This window comes from Musca autumnalis, unplaced genomic scaffold, assembly GCF_047663935.1.
Source record: "Musca autumnalis isolate F117 unplaced genomic scaffold, ASM4766393v1 scaffold_4, whole genome shotgun sequence".
Classification (NCBI taxonomy): domain Eukaryota; kingdom Metazoa; phylum Arthropoda; class Insecta; order Diptera; family Muscidae; genus Musca; species Musca autumnalis.
In genome coordinates, this window is record NW_027411977.1 from 247,564,785 (window position 1) to 247,582,070 (window position 17,286).

The 17,286-nt window shown below is 37.6% G+C and overlaps 1 protein-coding gene and 1 long non-coding RNA gene across 5 annotated transcripts in view; one reads left to right on the forward strand and one right to left on the reverse strand.

Annotated features, from left to right (window-relative positions):
• The window catches only part of LOC141401071 (uncharacterized), a 184,230-nt gene that overhangs the window by 54,847 nt on the left and 112,097 nt on the right, over positions 1-17,286 (forward strand). The gene's annotated exons all lie outside the window — the stretch shown is intronic.
• Positions 1-17,286, reverse strand: part of LOC141401067 (uncharacterized) — a 123,658-nt gene that overhangs the window by 3,120 nt on the left and 103,252 nt on the right. For all 3 annotated transcript variants that reach the window (XM_073980895.1, XM_073980896.1, XM_073980894.1), the window contains exons 3-4: positions 10,794-10,920; positions 4,492-4,803 (exon numbers count right to left, since the gene is read on the reverse strand). In XM_073980895.1, the coding sequence (XP_073836996.1) occupies positions 4,492-4,803; positions 10,794-10,799 (318 nt within the window). In that variant the 5' untranslated portion in view covers positions 10,800-10,920. The remainder of the gene's footprint in view (positions 1-4,491; positions 4,804-10,793; positions 10,921-17,286) is intronic.

Sequence of the window (17,286 nt, forward strand, 5' to 3'; positions counted from 1 at the left end):
GTAGATGACTGTGGAAGTCATCTACTCTACAGTAGATGACTGTGAAAGTCATATACTCTACCGTAGATGACTATGGAAGTCATCTACTCCACAGTAGAGGACTATGGAAGTCATCTACTCTACAGTAGATGACTATCGAAGTCATCTACTCTACAGTAGATGACTATGGAAGTCATCTACTCTACAGTAGATGACTATGGAAGTCATCTACTCTACAGTAGATGACTATGGAAGTCATCTACTCTACAGTAGATGACTATGGAAGTCATCTACTCTACAGTAGATGACTATGGAAGTCATCTACTCTACAGTAGATGACTATGGAAGCCATCTACTCTACAGTAGATGACTGTGGAAGTCATCTACTCTACAGTAGATGACTGTAAAAGTCATATACTCTACCGTAGATGACTATGGAATTCATCTACTACACAGTAGAGGACTGTGGAAGTCATCTACTCTACAGTAGATGACTATGGAAGTCATTTACTCTACAGTAGATGACTATGGAAGTCATCTACTCTACAGTACATGACTATGGAAGTCATATACTCTACAGTACATGACTATGGAAGTTATCTACTCTACATTAGATGACTGTAAAAGTCATATACTCTACCGTAGATGACTATGGAATTCATCTACTCTACAGTAGATGACTGTAAAAGTCATATACTCTACCGTAGATGACTATGGAATTCATCTACTACACAGTAGAGGACTGTGGAAGTCATCTACTCTACAGTAGATGACTATGGAAGTCATTTACTCTACAGTAGATGACTATGGAAGTCATCTACTCTACAGTACATGACTATGGAAGTCATATACTCTACAGTACATGACTATGGAAGTTATCTACTCTACATTAGATGACTGTAAAAGTCATATACTCTACCGTAGATGACTATGGAAGTCATCTACTCTACAGTAGATGACTGTAAAAGTCATATACTCTACCGTAGATGACTATGGAATTCATCTACTACACAGTAGAAGACTGTGGAAGTCATCTACTCTACAGTAGATGACTATGGAAGTCATTTACTCTACAGTAGATGACTATGGAAGTCATCTACTCTACAGTAGATGACTATGGAAGTCATCTACTCTACAGTAGATGACTATGGAAGTCATCTACTCTACAGTAGATGACTATGGAAGTCATCTACTCTACAGTAGATGACTATGGAAGCCATCTACTCTACAGTAGATGACTGTGGAAGTCATCTACTCTACAGTAGATGACTGTAAAAGTCATATACTCTACCGTAGATGACTATGGAATTCATCTACTACACAGTAGAGGACTGTGGAAGTCATCTACTCTACAGTAGATGACTATGGAAGTCATTTACTCTACAGTAGATGACTATGGAAGTCATCTACTCTACAGTACATGACTATGGAAGTCATATACTCTACAGTAGATGACTATGGAAGTCATCTACTCTACAGTACATGAGTATGGAAGTTATCTACTCTACATTAGATAACTATGGAAGTCATCTACTCTTCAGTAGGGGACTATGGAAGTCATATACTCTACAGTAGATGACTATGGAAGTCATCTACTCTACAGTACATGACTATGGAAGTTATCTACTCTACAGTAGATGACTATGGAAGTCATTTACTCTACCGTAGATGACTATGGAAGTCATCTACTCTACCGTAGATGACTATGGAAGTCATCTACTCTACAGTAGAGGACTATGGAAGTCATCTACTCTACAGTAGATGACTATGGAAGTCATCTACTCTACAGTAGATGACTATGGAAGTCATCTACTCTACAGTAGATGACTATGGAAGTCTTCTACTCTACAGTAGATGATTATGGAGGTCATCTACTCTACAGTAGATGACTGTGGAAGTCATCTACTCTACCGTAGATGACTATGGAAGTCATCTACTCTACCGTAGATGACTATGGAAGTCATCTACTCTACAGTTGTAGCTACAATTTTTAACCGAACTAGCTGTAATTTGATATTTGTGGTCAAGAAACTTCTCCACCAAAAATCGAACTAGCTCCCATATAACGGTACCTCTCGATTTTTGGAATTTTAAAGATGTTAGCTATAATTTTTAACTGAACTAGCTGTAATTTGACAGTGGCCCCGAAACTTCTTCACTAAAAATTGTCAGCACATGTTCTAGTTTTGGTATAGTCCCCATATAATGGTACCTCCCCATTTTCGTTATTATACCCTCAGCATTTATGCTAACGAGGGTATATACACTTTCATACGGGCAAAATGTGCCTCATCGAAATAATGGTTTTAGGCACCAAGTATGTTTGGACGAAATGTGTTTCAGACAATTTGGAGTCGATTGAGCAATGTCCGTCCGTCTGTCTGTCTGGCTGGCTGGTGCGCACGATAACTCTCGAATGGATTAACCGATTCGGTCCAAAATTTGGCTTTCGTAATATTTTGCCCAAACTTAGTTTAAGTTCGAAGATGGGCTATATCGGTCCACTCCTTCCGGTACCTCCCCCATAAAAGTTCGAAAATGTTCCGAAAATTTGTGCGCACGATAACTCATGAAGGAAGCAACCGATTTGATTCATACTTTGCACATCGTGAAATTTCTACTAAACTTAGATGAGGTTCCAATACGGACTCAATCAGTCCACTCCTTCGGGTACCTTCCATACAAAATTTCGGAAAAGTTCAGTTTAGGACCTGCTCTCGAATCGATTCGATTTTTGTTATAGCAGCTTGTATTCGCTGCTTCCATTACGACGGTGCAAGTTTATTCAGGGGCAAGTCCATACTTCCCTAGAAAATGGCCTGAAAGATGCAAAAAGCCCCTATGACACCGTGTGTAGTGGTTGGAGCGCAAGATAAATCTCGAACGGATCTGCCAATTCGGTCCAAAATTTGGCCTTCGTAATATTTTGTCCAAACATAGTTTAAGTTCGAAGATAAGCCATGTCGGTCCACTCCTTCAGGTACCTCCCTCACAAAAATTCAAAAATATTCGGAAAAATTGTGCGCACGATAACTCTTGAAGGGAGTGACCGATTTGGTCCACTTATTAATATATCTACCAGATATAGATTAGGTTCGAATATGGGCCATATTTGTCTACTCCTTCTGGTACTTTTTTTCAGGGGCAAGTCCATATTTTATACGAAAACAGCCTGAAAGGTGTAAAAAATCCCTATGTCACCATATGTGGCTGTCGGAGAGCACGACATTTAGTCTTCATCACATTATATCCCAACTTAGTTTCATGGGGCAATACCGGTCGACAACTTGCGAGTCTTTCCCCCAATATTTAAAAAATTTCACTAAAATGGTATGCTCGATATCACTTGAATGGGGCAACCAATTTGGTTCAAACTTTGGATCTCCTAATATTTTGTCAAAATTTAACTTCTAAAATGGCCCATATCGGTCCCCCCTAAGTGTACCTCCAACACAAAAGTTCAACATTTGTGTCTTAGTGCAGTTAATTCCTAATCCACATTTTTGGCGGCAAGTTCAAATGTCCAAAAAGGCCCACAAAATTCTGAAGAGACCTTAAATACATTCGATCTGTCCTTAGGTGAAGATTTTACTTCATATTGGCTGAAGGTATATATATGTCGGCAAAGCCGGCTGACACTTTTTTACTTGTTTTCAGCGTCTTAGCTACATTGTTTAACGGAACTACCCGTAATTTGACTTTTTAGGTCCCATGCAGTTATAACACTTTTGCGCCAAAAATTGTAAAGATGGGTCCTCACTTTGATATAGCCCCGTAGGTGCTATTTTTCAACCGGCTGAACACATTTTTTAGATTAGATTAGATAATTTAGGCATTTGTGGGGTATCCGTGGTCGAAAAATGTTTCCACCTAAAATTGTGAAAGGAAAATAATTATTCCATTTTAATTTAGACTATTTCATAATGGAGGGTATAAAAAGTTCGGCTCGGCCGAACTTAACCACTTTTTTACTTGTTCTATTTCAAAACCTTTTCATTCTTGATAATAACCATTCGATTCTCTATTAGAAAATACTTCACGCTATTCTGTGGGCCCAAGTTTTTCAATAAAAGACCAATATCTTGTAGAAGGCGATAACAAATTTCCCTTAATTTAAATTTTCCATCCCTAGTTATGTGTCTGTATGTATGAGTTATGCACAGAGCTACTGATGCCTTAAAAAATATCAAATGTCAGTATGCATGTACGATACGTATGGGTGTAAAGGATGTTTAAAATTAAAAAATATAATTAAAAAAACAAAAAGAAATAATTTGTTGTTTTATATTTCCAGATAATAAAAACCAAAGAAAACTCAAAAGCAAACAATTGTCAACGGTTTTTTTATTAGTATTTCTTGTTGTTGTGGTTGTTATCTCTTCTTATTATCGCAATGTCAAAAAAGAAGATCTAAGCTTACTTGAACCCTCACTGTAAGGTCAGGTTAGTTGTTTCAAGTCTCAGATAATTTCTGTACGCGTGTTTGTGTTTTCTTTTACATTTATTACCTACCTGACTTGGCCAAACTTGTAGTAATGGTAATGAACATGTGGGCTTATTGTTGAGTGAAGACGAACCACCATTTCCCAAGGATGTTTTATTTTTATTACCGCCAACGCCACCGCCTTCGCTATCCGCACCACCATCATGCATGGGAGCATTCTGAGCCAAACTTGTGTAGTGCAAGTGATTAAAACGCTGGACATCATTTGCAGAGCTCTTGGCCCGTGTTGGACTCTCGTATCCGGTCGAATCTTCGGATGATGTGGTTTTTGGCGAACGCCAAAATCGTTTCAGACGCAGTTCGCGTCTTTTTTCTTGTTTCTGTGGTTTGTGGATGAGAAAAAAGAAACGGGAAGAGACAAACAAAGAAGAAGAAGAACATGACATATGACAAAAGATATGACCAGGAAGAAAACAAACAAAAATTAAAAACAAAGGAATCTTTTGTTAAAAAGAATGCTCAAGGAACCATATAATTTTAACATACTTTTTGGAAACAAAGCAAAAGAAGATGCCTACCATAAGAAATGTTAAATTATAACAAATCTAAGGAATTCCCTTTCCAAAAAATTGCTACTGCCTCTTTAAGGTTAGCCCTTTTAATTTATGGTTTTCCTTTGCTATAGGTCACTCTCAGCGTGGCTTAGGTGGAACTTCCATCCTATTTGTCTTTATTGTAAAATCATAACTTCATGCACAATTTTACTTTGTGTACAAATGCCCATCAACATGGGGGGTGATTATTACAAGAGATTACCATTATGTAAAATTACAACATAATGGGGGAATTTCTTGTGTTGACAAACCTCAACCAAGGAATCATATCTACATTATAACTATCAAAGAAACTCACACCAATGCTTGTCATAAAAGTTATAAAACTTTTGACCAATTGTTGACAAGTTATGTCAAACGTGACAAGTAAAGTATCTCTGGTTACAGTTTAACTTTTCAGCAACATGTTTTTTTTCAGAATACATGAGATGGTAGGCCTTATAGTTCATGGAAGTTTTTCGTATTCGTTTTTGTGATTTCAAATTAGAAAGAAATGGATATCATCTCGTGTGATTGTCTTTCATATTATTATTGAAATAGAATCTACAGATTTCCAATACCACCGTAGAAGTAGTATATGCTTACGATGCTCACCTCGCCCACAATAAGTGAGAATGGAATTAAGTCATAAAATATATACTGCCGTTCCATATTCACTAAAGAGGTCATCAACTCCACTCTGGAGGCCATATAACCCGCTGTAGTTAGTAGTGCAGGTTACCTACTTCAAAATAGGTTGTTATGGATGTGATCATGCCTACATTAGAAGTTACTGGAGTACATTTAACCCGCAGTAGATGTGAATATACTCCCAAATAACTACCGAAATCATGACCAAGGTTGAGACAGGCCAACCACTCTACAGTAAATGACTTTAGAGGTCATCATACCTACAGAAGATGACTTTAGACGTAATCTACTCTACAGTAGATAACTCGAGATGTCACTTATGTCACAGTAGGTGACTACGGAAGTCATCTACTCTAAAGTAGATGCATATGAAGGTCCTTTACTGCACAGTAGATGACTATGATGATCATCTACTCCTAGTAGATGACTATGATGATCATCTACTCCCAGTAGATGGTTACGGAGGTCATCTACACTACTTTAAATAACTATGGAGGTGACAGTAGTAGCAATGGAGATCATCTACTCTACAATATATAATGGAAGTCATATATTCTACAGTAGATGACAGTAGGGGTTATCTACTCTGCAGTAGAGATAATCTAATCTACGGAAGGTTATAGTAGAGGTAATCTACTCTACAGTAGATGACAATGAATGGTCATATTTTCTACAGTAGATGACGGTTACCACCGTGGTGCAATGGTATGTAATGTTGGCGACATTTCCTGTGTATTTCAGCCATGTAAAACTGCTCTATAAAAGTGGTGTCTTAGACACGCCGTTCGGATTCGGCGATAAACTGTAGGTCCCATATCATTGAGCTAAATATGAATCGGGGTGCACTCATTGATATGAGAGAAGTCTCCCTTGTCCCGTATGGGATGTTTGTGGAACAAGATGACTATTTTGGTCATCTACTATACAGTAGACGAAAATGGAGGTCATCTACTCTACAGTGGATGACAATGGAGGTCATCTACTCTACAGTAGAAGACAATGGAGGTCATCTACTCTAAAGTAGAAGACAATGGAGGTCATCTACTCTACAGTAGAAGACAATGGAGGTCATCTACTCTACAGTAGATGACAATGGAGGTCATCTAATCTGCAGTAGATGACAGTGGAGGTCATCTACTCTACAGTGGATGACAATGGAGGGCATCTAATCTACAGTGGATGACAATGGAGGTCATCTACTCTACAGTGGATGACAATGGAGGGCATCTAATCTACAGTGGATGACAATAAAGGTCATCTACTTTATTGTGGATGAAAATGGAGGCCATCTACTATACAGTAGATGACAATGGAGGTCATCTAATCTGCAGTAGATGACAGTGGAGGTCATCTACTCTACAGTAGATGACAATGGAGGTCATCTACTCTACAGTAGATTACAATGGAGGTCATCTAATCTGCAGTAGATGACAATGGAGGTCATATAATCTGCAGTAGATGAAAATGGAGGTCATCTACTCTACAGTAGATGACAATGTAGGTCATCTACTCTGCAGTAGATGACAATAAAGGTCATCTTATCGGCAGTAGATGACAATAGAGGTCATCTACTATACAGTAAATGACAATGGAGGTCATCTAATCGGCAGTAGATGACAATGGAGGTCATCTAATCTGCAGTAGATGACAATGGAGGTCATATAATCTGCAGTAGATGACAATGGGAGTCATCTACTCTACAGTAGATGACAATGGAGGTCATCTACTTTATTGTGGATGAAAATGGAGGTCATCTACTCTACAGTGGATGACAATGGAGGTCATCTAATCTGCAGTAGATGACACTGGAGGTCATCTACTCTACAGTAGAAGACAATGGAGGTCATCTACTCTACAGTAGATGACAATGGAGGTCATCTAATCTGCAGTAGATGACAGTGCAGGTCATCTACTCTACAGTAGATGACAGTGGAGGTCATCTACTCTACAGTAGATGACAGTGGAGGTTATCTACTCTACAGTAGATGACAGTGGAGGTCATCTACTCTACAGTAGATTACAATAGAGGTCATATAATCTGCAGTAGATGACAATGGAGGTCATCTACCCTACAGTAGAAGACAATGTAGGTAATATACTCTACAGTAGATGACATTGGAGGTCATCTAATCTGCAGTAGATGATAGTGGAGGTCATCTACTCTACAGTAGATGACAGTGGAGGTCATCTACTCTACAGTAGATGACAGTGGAGGTCATCTACTCTACAGTAGATTACAATGGAGGTCTTATAATCTGCAGTAGATGACAATGGAGGTCATCTACTCTACAGTAGATTACAGTGGAGGTCATCTACTCTACAGTAGATTACAATAGAGGTCATATAATCTGCAGTAGATGACAATGGAGGTCATCTACTCTACAGTAGAAGACAATGTAGGTAATATACTCTACAGTAGATGACATTGGAGGTCATCTAATCTGCAGTAGATGATAGTGGAGGTCATCTACTCTACAGTATATGACAGTGGAGGTCATCTACTCTACAGTAGATTACAATGGAGGTCATATAATCTGCAGTAGATGACAATGGAGGTCATCTAAACTGCAGTAGATGACAGTGGAGGTCATCTACTCTACAGTAGATTACAATGGAGGTCATCTAATCTGCAGTAGATGACAGTGGAGGTCATCTACTCTACAGTAGATTACAATGGAGGTCATATAATCTGCAGTAGATGAAAATGGAGGTCATCTACTCTACAGTGGATGACAATGTAGGTCATCTACTCTGCAGTAGATGACAATGGAGGTCATCTAATCGGTAGTAGATGACAATGGAGGTCATCTAATCCGCAGTAGATGACAATGAAGGTCATCTTATCGGCAGTAGATGACAATAGAGGTCATCTACTCTACAGTAGATGACAATGGAGGTCATCTAATCGGTAGTAGATGACAATGGAGGTCATCTAATCCGCAGTAGATGACAATGGAGGTCATGTAATCTGCAGTAGATGACAATGGGAGTCATCTACTCTACAGTAGATGACAATGGAGGACATCTTATCTGCAGTAGATGACAACGGAAGTCATCTAATCTGCAGTAGATGACAATGTAGGTCATCTAATCTGCAGTAGATGACAATGGAGGTGATCTACTCTACAGAAGATGACAATGGAGGTCATCTAATCTGCAGTAGATGAATATGGAGGTCATCTACTCTACAGTAGATGACAATGTAGGTCATCTACTCTACAGTAGATGACAATGGAGGTCATCTACTCTACAGTAGATGACAATGGAGGGCATCTACTCTACAGTAGATGACAATGGAGGTCATCTAATCTACAGTTGATGACAATGGAGGTCATCTACTCTACAGAAGATGACAGTGGAGGTCATCTTATCTGCAGTAGATGAATATGGAGGTCATCTACTCTACAGTAGATGACAATGGAGGGCATCTACTCTACAGTAGATGACAATGGAGGGCATCTAATCTACAGTTGATGACAATGGAGGTCATCTACTCTACAGAAGATGACAGTGGAGGTCATCTTATCTGCAGTAGATGAATATGGAGGTCATCTACTCTACAGTAGATGACAATGTCGGTCATCTACTCTACAGCGGTTGACAATGGAGGTCATCTACTTTACAGTATATGACAATTGAGGGCATTTACTCTACAGTAGATGACAATGGAGATCATATTCTCTACAGTATATGTCATTGGGGGACAACTACTCTATTGTAGACGAATATGGAGTCAATTTTCTGTTCAGTGGATGAATATGGATGTCATCTTCTGTACTGTAGATGGTTTTGGGGCTTATCTACTCTACATTAGCTGACTTAGGATGTCTTCAACTCTATTGTAGATGATTATGCGATCATTTGCTCTGCAGTAGATGACTGTGGTGACCATCTTCTCTACAGTAGATAATAATGTAGGTCATCTACTCTACCCTAGAGTATCATATCAAAGTGTTAATACAAATTTCAATAACATTCCTCATCTTTATTTTTAATAACACATTTAAAAAACGCTTACTATAACTATAAAATATTGCAATAAACATTTTTCTGCTGCTACTGCTGTTGCCAATAACAAATCTAATGATATCCTGATGCATTTCCTTCGAACAAAGCAATAAAATGAAAAAATCCCATTATCCTTTTTTCGTCTAAAATGGCACGCTTGCTATTGCTCGATATTTAGATCCTTTCAACAAAACAACTTCAGTCAATTTAATTCAGTTTTTTGTTTGCACTTTTAATGTTCAATGAACCTCCCCTACACCCTGCTTTGCCTCCCTCACATTGCTTTTTGTGCTTCAACATAACTTTTCGTTTTGTTTTTTGTTTTGTTTGTGGCACAAATCGAGAACAATTGCTGTTTTTGCTCCACTAATGATGGCTGGTGGAGAATTGTTGCAATGCTGCGGCAAGGACAAGAGTTATTTGCGAGTGGCGGGGAGGAGGTGAACAACGAGGTAACATATGAAAGAAACAACATACAAATATAGTAAAAACTGGGTGTTGTTATTGTTTTTTGGTACGAATGCAACAGCTGGCAGCCAGCATTGAGCTAAATTGGACTTGCCAACAACATAGCATTTGGTTGGTCGGTTGGTTGGTCTGTCCGCTTGGTCGGTCGATTCGTTTACTGAGTTTGGCACTATCAATAATAGATTTCTGTTGGAATGTTGAAAACAACGACAAGCTGCAGACTTGCCACAAAAACGAAGAAAACACTTCACATTGGACACCAACCACTTTTGTTTGTATTTTTGTTGTTGTTGAAATAAACAATGGTGGTGGTTATGTTGAGGTATAACTATTTTGATGGGTTCTTAAAAAAACGTGAAATATGGTCCAAAACAGTTTTGCCATTTATTAGAGGATGGAGAAAGCTACATGGATTTGAATATTGAATTCCAAGGTGGAGCATCAGCAACGGAAATCCATAAACAATTGCTGACATCGTTGATAAAGGACATTGGAGCCTCTTTAAATTTGAGATTTTTACAACTTTCGCTTAGTTAATCCATCACTGCCACTTCAATGTTACTTCAACATATTCCAAAAAAAATGTCACATGTAAATGATAAAAAAACAAAAAAATCGTTTTGTTGCCTCTTCTGCTGTTTCTCTCTTACCTGCATATTTAAAAATCAAATCCTTTTTATTGTGGTTTTTCATCCCCAGTCTCTTATTTCCCGTTGTTTGGCTATCAATTGGAAATGAGGAGGAGGAAGAGGACGAGGATCGCATACAAATATTTTACTGCAATTATAGAAGAGAAATTAATGGATTTTTATGAGAGGAGGAAATGTGTAAAATCAACAAACACAAACAACAACAATTACAAATGATAAACAAATACCAAATATACGTTTCTGTATGTGTGTGTGTGTCAGTGAGTTTGACTTTTAATTACACATCAACAGTCTCAAATGTAATGTTGATTTATCTCGGTTTTTTTTTCGTTTTTAACATTTATTGCAAAAAATTCGATTATATATGGTACATAACTTTTGAGAGGGGTTATACAGTAGGTGACTGTGGAACTCATCTACTCTAAAGTAGATGACTAGGGAAGTCATCTACTCTGCTGTAGATGTCTATGGAAGTCATCTACTCTACAGTAGATGACTATGGACGTCATCCACTCTACAGTAGATGACTATGAAAGTCATCTGCTTTACAGTAGATGTCTTTGGAAGTCATCTATTCTACAGAAGATGACTTTGGAAGTCATCTATTCTACAGTAGATGACTTTGGAAGTCATCTATTCTACAGTAGATGATTATGGAAGTTACTCTACAGTAGATGACTATGGAAGTCATCTACTCTAGAGTAGACGATTATGGAAGTCATCTACTCTACAGTAGATGACTATGGAAGTCATCTACTCTACAGTAGATGACTATGGAAGTCATCTACTCTACAGTAGATGACTATGGAAGTCATCTACTCTACAGTAGATGACTAGGGAAGTGATCTACTCTGCTGTAGATGTCTATGGAAGTCATCTACTCTACAGTACACGACTATAGAAGTCATCTACTCTACAGTAGATGACTATGGAATTCATCTACTCTACAGTAGATGACTATGGGAGTCATCTACTCTACAGTAGATGACTATGGATGTCATCTACTCTACCGTAGATGACTATGGAATTCATCTACTCTACAGTAGATGACTGTGGATGTCATCTACTATACAGTAGGTGACTATGGAAGTCATCTACTCTACAGTAGACGACTATGGAAGTCATCTACTCTACAGTAGGTGACTATGGTAGTCATCTACTCTACAGTAGATGACTATGGAATTCATCTACTCTACAGTAGACGACTATGGAAGTCATCTACTCTACAGTAGATGACTATGGAAGTCATCTACTCTACAGTAGATGACTATGGAAGTCATCTACTCTACAGTAGATGACTATGGAAGTCATCTACTCTACAGTAGATGACTATGGAAGTCATCTACTCTACAGTAGATGACTAGGGAAGTGATCTACTCTGCTGTAGATGTCTATGGAAGTCATCTACTCTACAGTCGACGACTATGGAAGTCATCTACTCTACAGTAGATGACTATGGAATTCATCTACTCTACAGTAGATGACTATGGAAGTCATCTACTCTACAGTAGATGACTATGGAAGTCATCTACTCTACAGTAGGTGACTATGGAAGTCATCTACTCTACAGTAGATGACTATGGAAGTCATCTACTATACAGTAGATGACTATGGATATCATCTACTCTACAGTAGATGACTATAGAAGTCATATACTCTACAGTAGATGACTATGGATATCATCTACTAGGATATCATGACTAGGGAAGTGATCTACTCTGCTGTAGATGTCTATGGAAGTCATCTACTCTACAGTAGACGACTATAGAAGTCATCTACTCTACAGTAGATGACTATGGAATTCATCTACTCTACAGTAGATGACTATGGAAGTCATCTACTCTACAGTAGATGACTATGGAAGTCATCTACTCTACAGTAGATGACTACGAAGTCATCTACTCTACAGTAGATGATTACGGAAGTCATCTACTCTACAGTACATTATTACGGAAGTTATCTAATCTACAGTAGATGACTAGTGAAGTCGTCTGCTCTACAGTAGATAACTACGGCAGTCATTTCTCTACAGTACATGACTACGGATATCATTTGCTCTACAGTAGATGACTACGGAAGTCATCTACTCTACAGTAGATGATTACGGAAGTCATTTGCTCTAAAGTAGATGTTTACGAAAGTCATCTTTTCTACAGTAGATGACTACGGAAGTCATCTACTCTGCAGTAGGTGACTACGAAAGTCATCTACTCTGCAGTAGGTGACTACGGAAGTCATCTACTCTGCAGTAGATGACTATGGAAGTCATCTACTTTACAGTCGATATCTACTATACAGTAGATGACTACGGAAGTCATCTTATATACAGTATATGACTATGGAGCACATCTTCTCTACAAAAGGGAGTATTGAGGTCATTTACTCTACAGTAGATGACCATGGAAGTCATCTACTCTACAGTAGATGTCTATGGATGTCATCTACTGTACGGTGCAAGACTATAGAAGTCATATATTCTACAGAAGATTACGTTGAAGTCATCGACTCTACAGTGTGTGACTATGGAAGTCATCTACTCTGCAGTAGATTACCATGGAAATCATCTACTCTACAATAGATGACTATGGAAGTCATCTACTCCACAGTACTCTGTAGTAGATGACTACAGACGATGTCATCTACTCTACATTAGATGATCTTGGAGGTCGTAAAATATACAGTATATGACTGTGGGGCACATCTCCTGAAGAATAGATGAGTATTGAGGCCATCCATTTTACAGTAGATGATTATAGAAGTCGTGTACTCCACGTCAGTTAAAATTAGGTCATGTTAGCTCGATTAATTCAATTAATTCAAATTATTTATTCTGGAGAATATAGATTCGTTTAGTATACGGACTTCAGATTATGTCACTACTCCACTGCGACTGAATGTTTAGATTACTAAGGTTGGGTTTGGGTTTTAGAAGAAGAGATTTTAAATAAACCGATTTATTATTATTAAGGTATGTATATAATAACGTACATATGTAGATAATTAATTTAAAATCAGTTTTTTAAGAGGTTATGTGAGAAGTGAAAATGTGACACTTTTTAATTACTCCTAATTGTAACTTTTAATAACATGTGTCAATAATTGCTAACCGAAGTTTTTTCCTAAACACATTTCGGATGATTAGACTTAAAGTAAGACGTCTTCTTTCAACATGTGTGTTTAATTATTTCCATGGTTCTTTGTTCGTTGTACAAAGTTTTATTGAACAATTATAACTAATTATGAAAATGGATAATTAGTTTAAGTGGGTTACCCTATTGGCTCCACCTCTTAGCGGTTAGCAGCTCCAATAGCTTTTTGTTTTCAATATTTAATATCATACCATGAACGCTGCTGGCCAACTACCTTTCCTTTAATTGGTTTCCTTGTAATTAATTTCTGGCGATAAGATGGCGGCGTGCCTGTTTTTGGCTCAACTATAATTTAGAAAGTCCCCGCCCCCTGCCCACAGTAATAATTACCTTGTAAACATAACTTTAAAATGAACAATTGAACGAAATACCAAGGCCATTGCTGCTTCTGGCTGGGCTCTAAATGGTTCGTTCGAAAAAAATATAATAATGAAAATCATCAAATATCCAAACCAACCAACGACACTATTTAGCCAGCAAAACAAATCCTCTAAAGTTTTGCGTGTTATTGTTTAATAAAAAAGTCAAATCCTCTGCTCTGCTCACACACATTTACACAATTTTATTTTATATTACACGTACCTGTATGTGGAATATGTTATCGCATTTTTTATCAATGCCAAAGAACCAATAAAAATCATTTTCAACTCAACAATGAATGAATGAATGACATTTTGGAGCAGCTCAAAACAGCCTTTGTTCCTTATAACCTGTCCAATAATGCTTAAAAGGACAATGAATTATCCACAAAAAGGAAGGTCTCTTTTTCGTTTCGTAATTTGAAATCTGACAAAGGAAAACTTAACGGCATTGAAATCTTGTGAAAATAAAAAAGAAACCCAAACCCAAATAAAATGTTGTGTCTACAAGTCTGCCGTTTCGTTATTAATTGACTTTAATGATATTTTAAGAATTTTTGTGGGATTTAACACACAGAAAAAAATTAAAATTAAAGAAAATCTTTTTCACAGACTAATTAAAAAGGCTTAGTACTTTATGTGCAAAAAACTGGCAAATACAAACAAGTTATTATATTTGGAGACTCATCAAATTTCATGTTTAACCTTAACATTTTGCTTTTACATTCATCATAATTTCTACCTCTATTAACTCTTTTTGCCAATTGGTTCTTGGTATTGGTATGACGACCAATTTGTGACCGATGATATTTTCACAGTTTTTTACATACCTTTGGCATTTTCAGTCCAATTAGTCCCAATAGCAGTGCAAACGATTCATCTTCGTTTCTTTCCTTTTATTTTTGGAAAATGTTTTTATGAATAAATGAACGTTTCTGAACAGAAATAAAGAAAAAAAAATAAATTGACACTGAATTGTGATTTATGATTGCCAGTTTTGTAGGGCAAGGTATGATAGGCACTAAATGAAAATGCCGTTTTTGTTTAACCCTTCTTTTTGTACACAAAATGGTTACATTTTATAAGTTTTCAACTCACATTAAACTGATTTATATAATTGGTATCTTATATAATTTTTTTCCGGGTCTAGCTACAACATTTTCGAAGATATATTAATACAAAACGGAGATAGGTTTCCAAGATAGAGCTAAAAAGTGCAATTTTAAAAATAAAATATTTTTTATACGGCTACATATATGTCAACCTTAGGAGAAGTCAAAGTTAATTGACGTACTGAACACTTCTAAAATTGATTTTCTGGGCAAAATAGGGCACTATGGACTCAGTAACTATTCTAATCTACATCTAGAATACAATTCATAATTGGGTTTATGTTATTGTAAAAGATTAGCGGTCACTAACGGAGAATGGCATTAACAGCCTCAGAAACAGTTTTCATTTGTAATAAGCAAAATTGGTTCATAAAACATTTGTATCCTCCACCAAAAGGTTTAGCAGGCGCTGCTCCAACCGGATTTTTATTTCGCCAAAACAACTCTCGCTTGTCTAAGTAGTTTTTGTGCTTCCGCTAGCCCGCATAGTGAGTGATCTCCGTATGAATACCACTCAAAACTGCCTGATGTTGATCTAGAGGTTATTTTGTGTGTCTTTGGACATCCCTATCTAGATCATGAAGATCTGTTTCAAAATGCTTGGGTTGGGGTACCTAGCCACTAGATGGTGATTTGAATGGTTTTGCCAATTGCACCCACGCAGATAATTCAACGACAACATTCTGTTGTGCAGATGCACCGGCAAGATCTTAGATTCCTCGTATAAGTGGTCCAATGAAGAAATGTGGAGCCACCCTGTTGCAGTTCTCAGGGCTACATTCTGGCATGTTTGCAAGTTCCTTCATCACTTACTTTAGCAAACCACACTGTCGCCGCTTAGCTTAGCACAGACAGGCCTATCGCATTGTGTTTGGTTAACAAGGTTCCCTAATCTGCTCTCCAAGTACTGCCAAGTACTGCCGGCAAAGTCAACAAAAACAGCCTGTAACTTTTGCGAATTAGTTGCAAATGACTCCATATTCTCTTGTCCGATAGGTTAAAAAAATATAAACATAAAATTCACGAGTTTATAAAGAAAAACCAAAAATTGCAATAGTGTCAAAAAATCTTAATATGGTCCGAAATGGCGCGATTTGAGAAGAAATTGGTCCAGAACGCTTTGATAATGATTTTAAATTAGATTACAAAAAAATAAAAATTTTAATGAAAAGCAAATATGTTGTTATGACAGATAAAATTAAAAAATGCATTACAGAACTTCAATGCATTTGGTGCGGAAACTTTTTTCGCGGTAGAGAAATATTGACACCACATTTCATAATAGTTTTTCATGCTCTACACGGCTATGTGGTGGTATTTTTGATATTTGCAAAAAAAGTGCAAAAAGTTATATCCCTAGTGTGCAATACGGGTGTAATCACCATTGCACCTTCTGGCGTAACTAGTGGTCGGAATTGTTGATCTCTCGATCTGCACATTCGCAGTTCATGTGGGGAACAACGTCAGTGTTGACTTAATGGTGGATATTCCTCGCTTGTTTAAACTCAACAAGATCATTGAGATGGGCATTCAGTCTGGCACAAATTTTAACTTTAACGGGGAGGACCAGACGCAATGAGTGTACAATCATTCGTGTACCTAATTATCTCAATGCCGTGGGGAGAGCATGGACTTGCAAAAAGCCAGAGGTTAAACACTTCCGGAGATATCTTGGGGAACTGCCTGGTCCACTCTACGAGGTTTGGCTTCGTGTTTCTGAATTTCACGTTTTACAGGCAGCGACGTTTTATAGGTGACCCAACGTTTCAAACAAGGCCGGAGGGTTATATTTTCGACATCCTCCAATGGCTACCACCAATTTTCTGCGACACGGACTGTTCTGGTTGAGACTTTGGCTAATATGCGTGTAAAT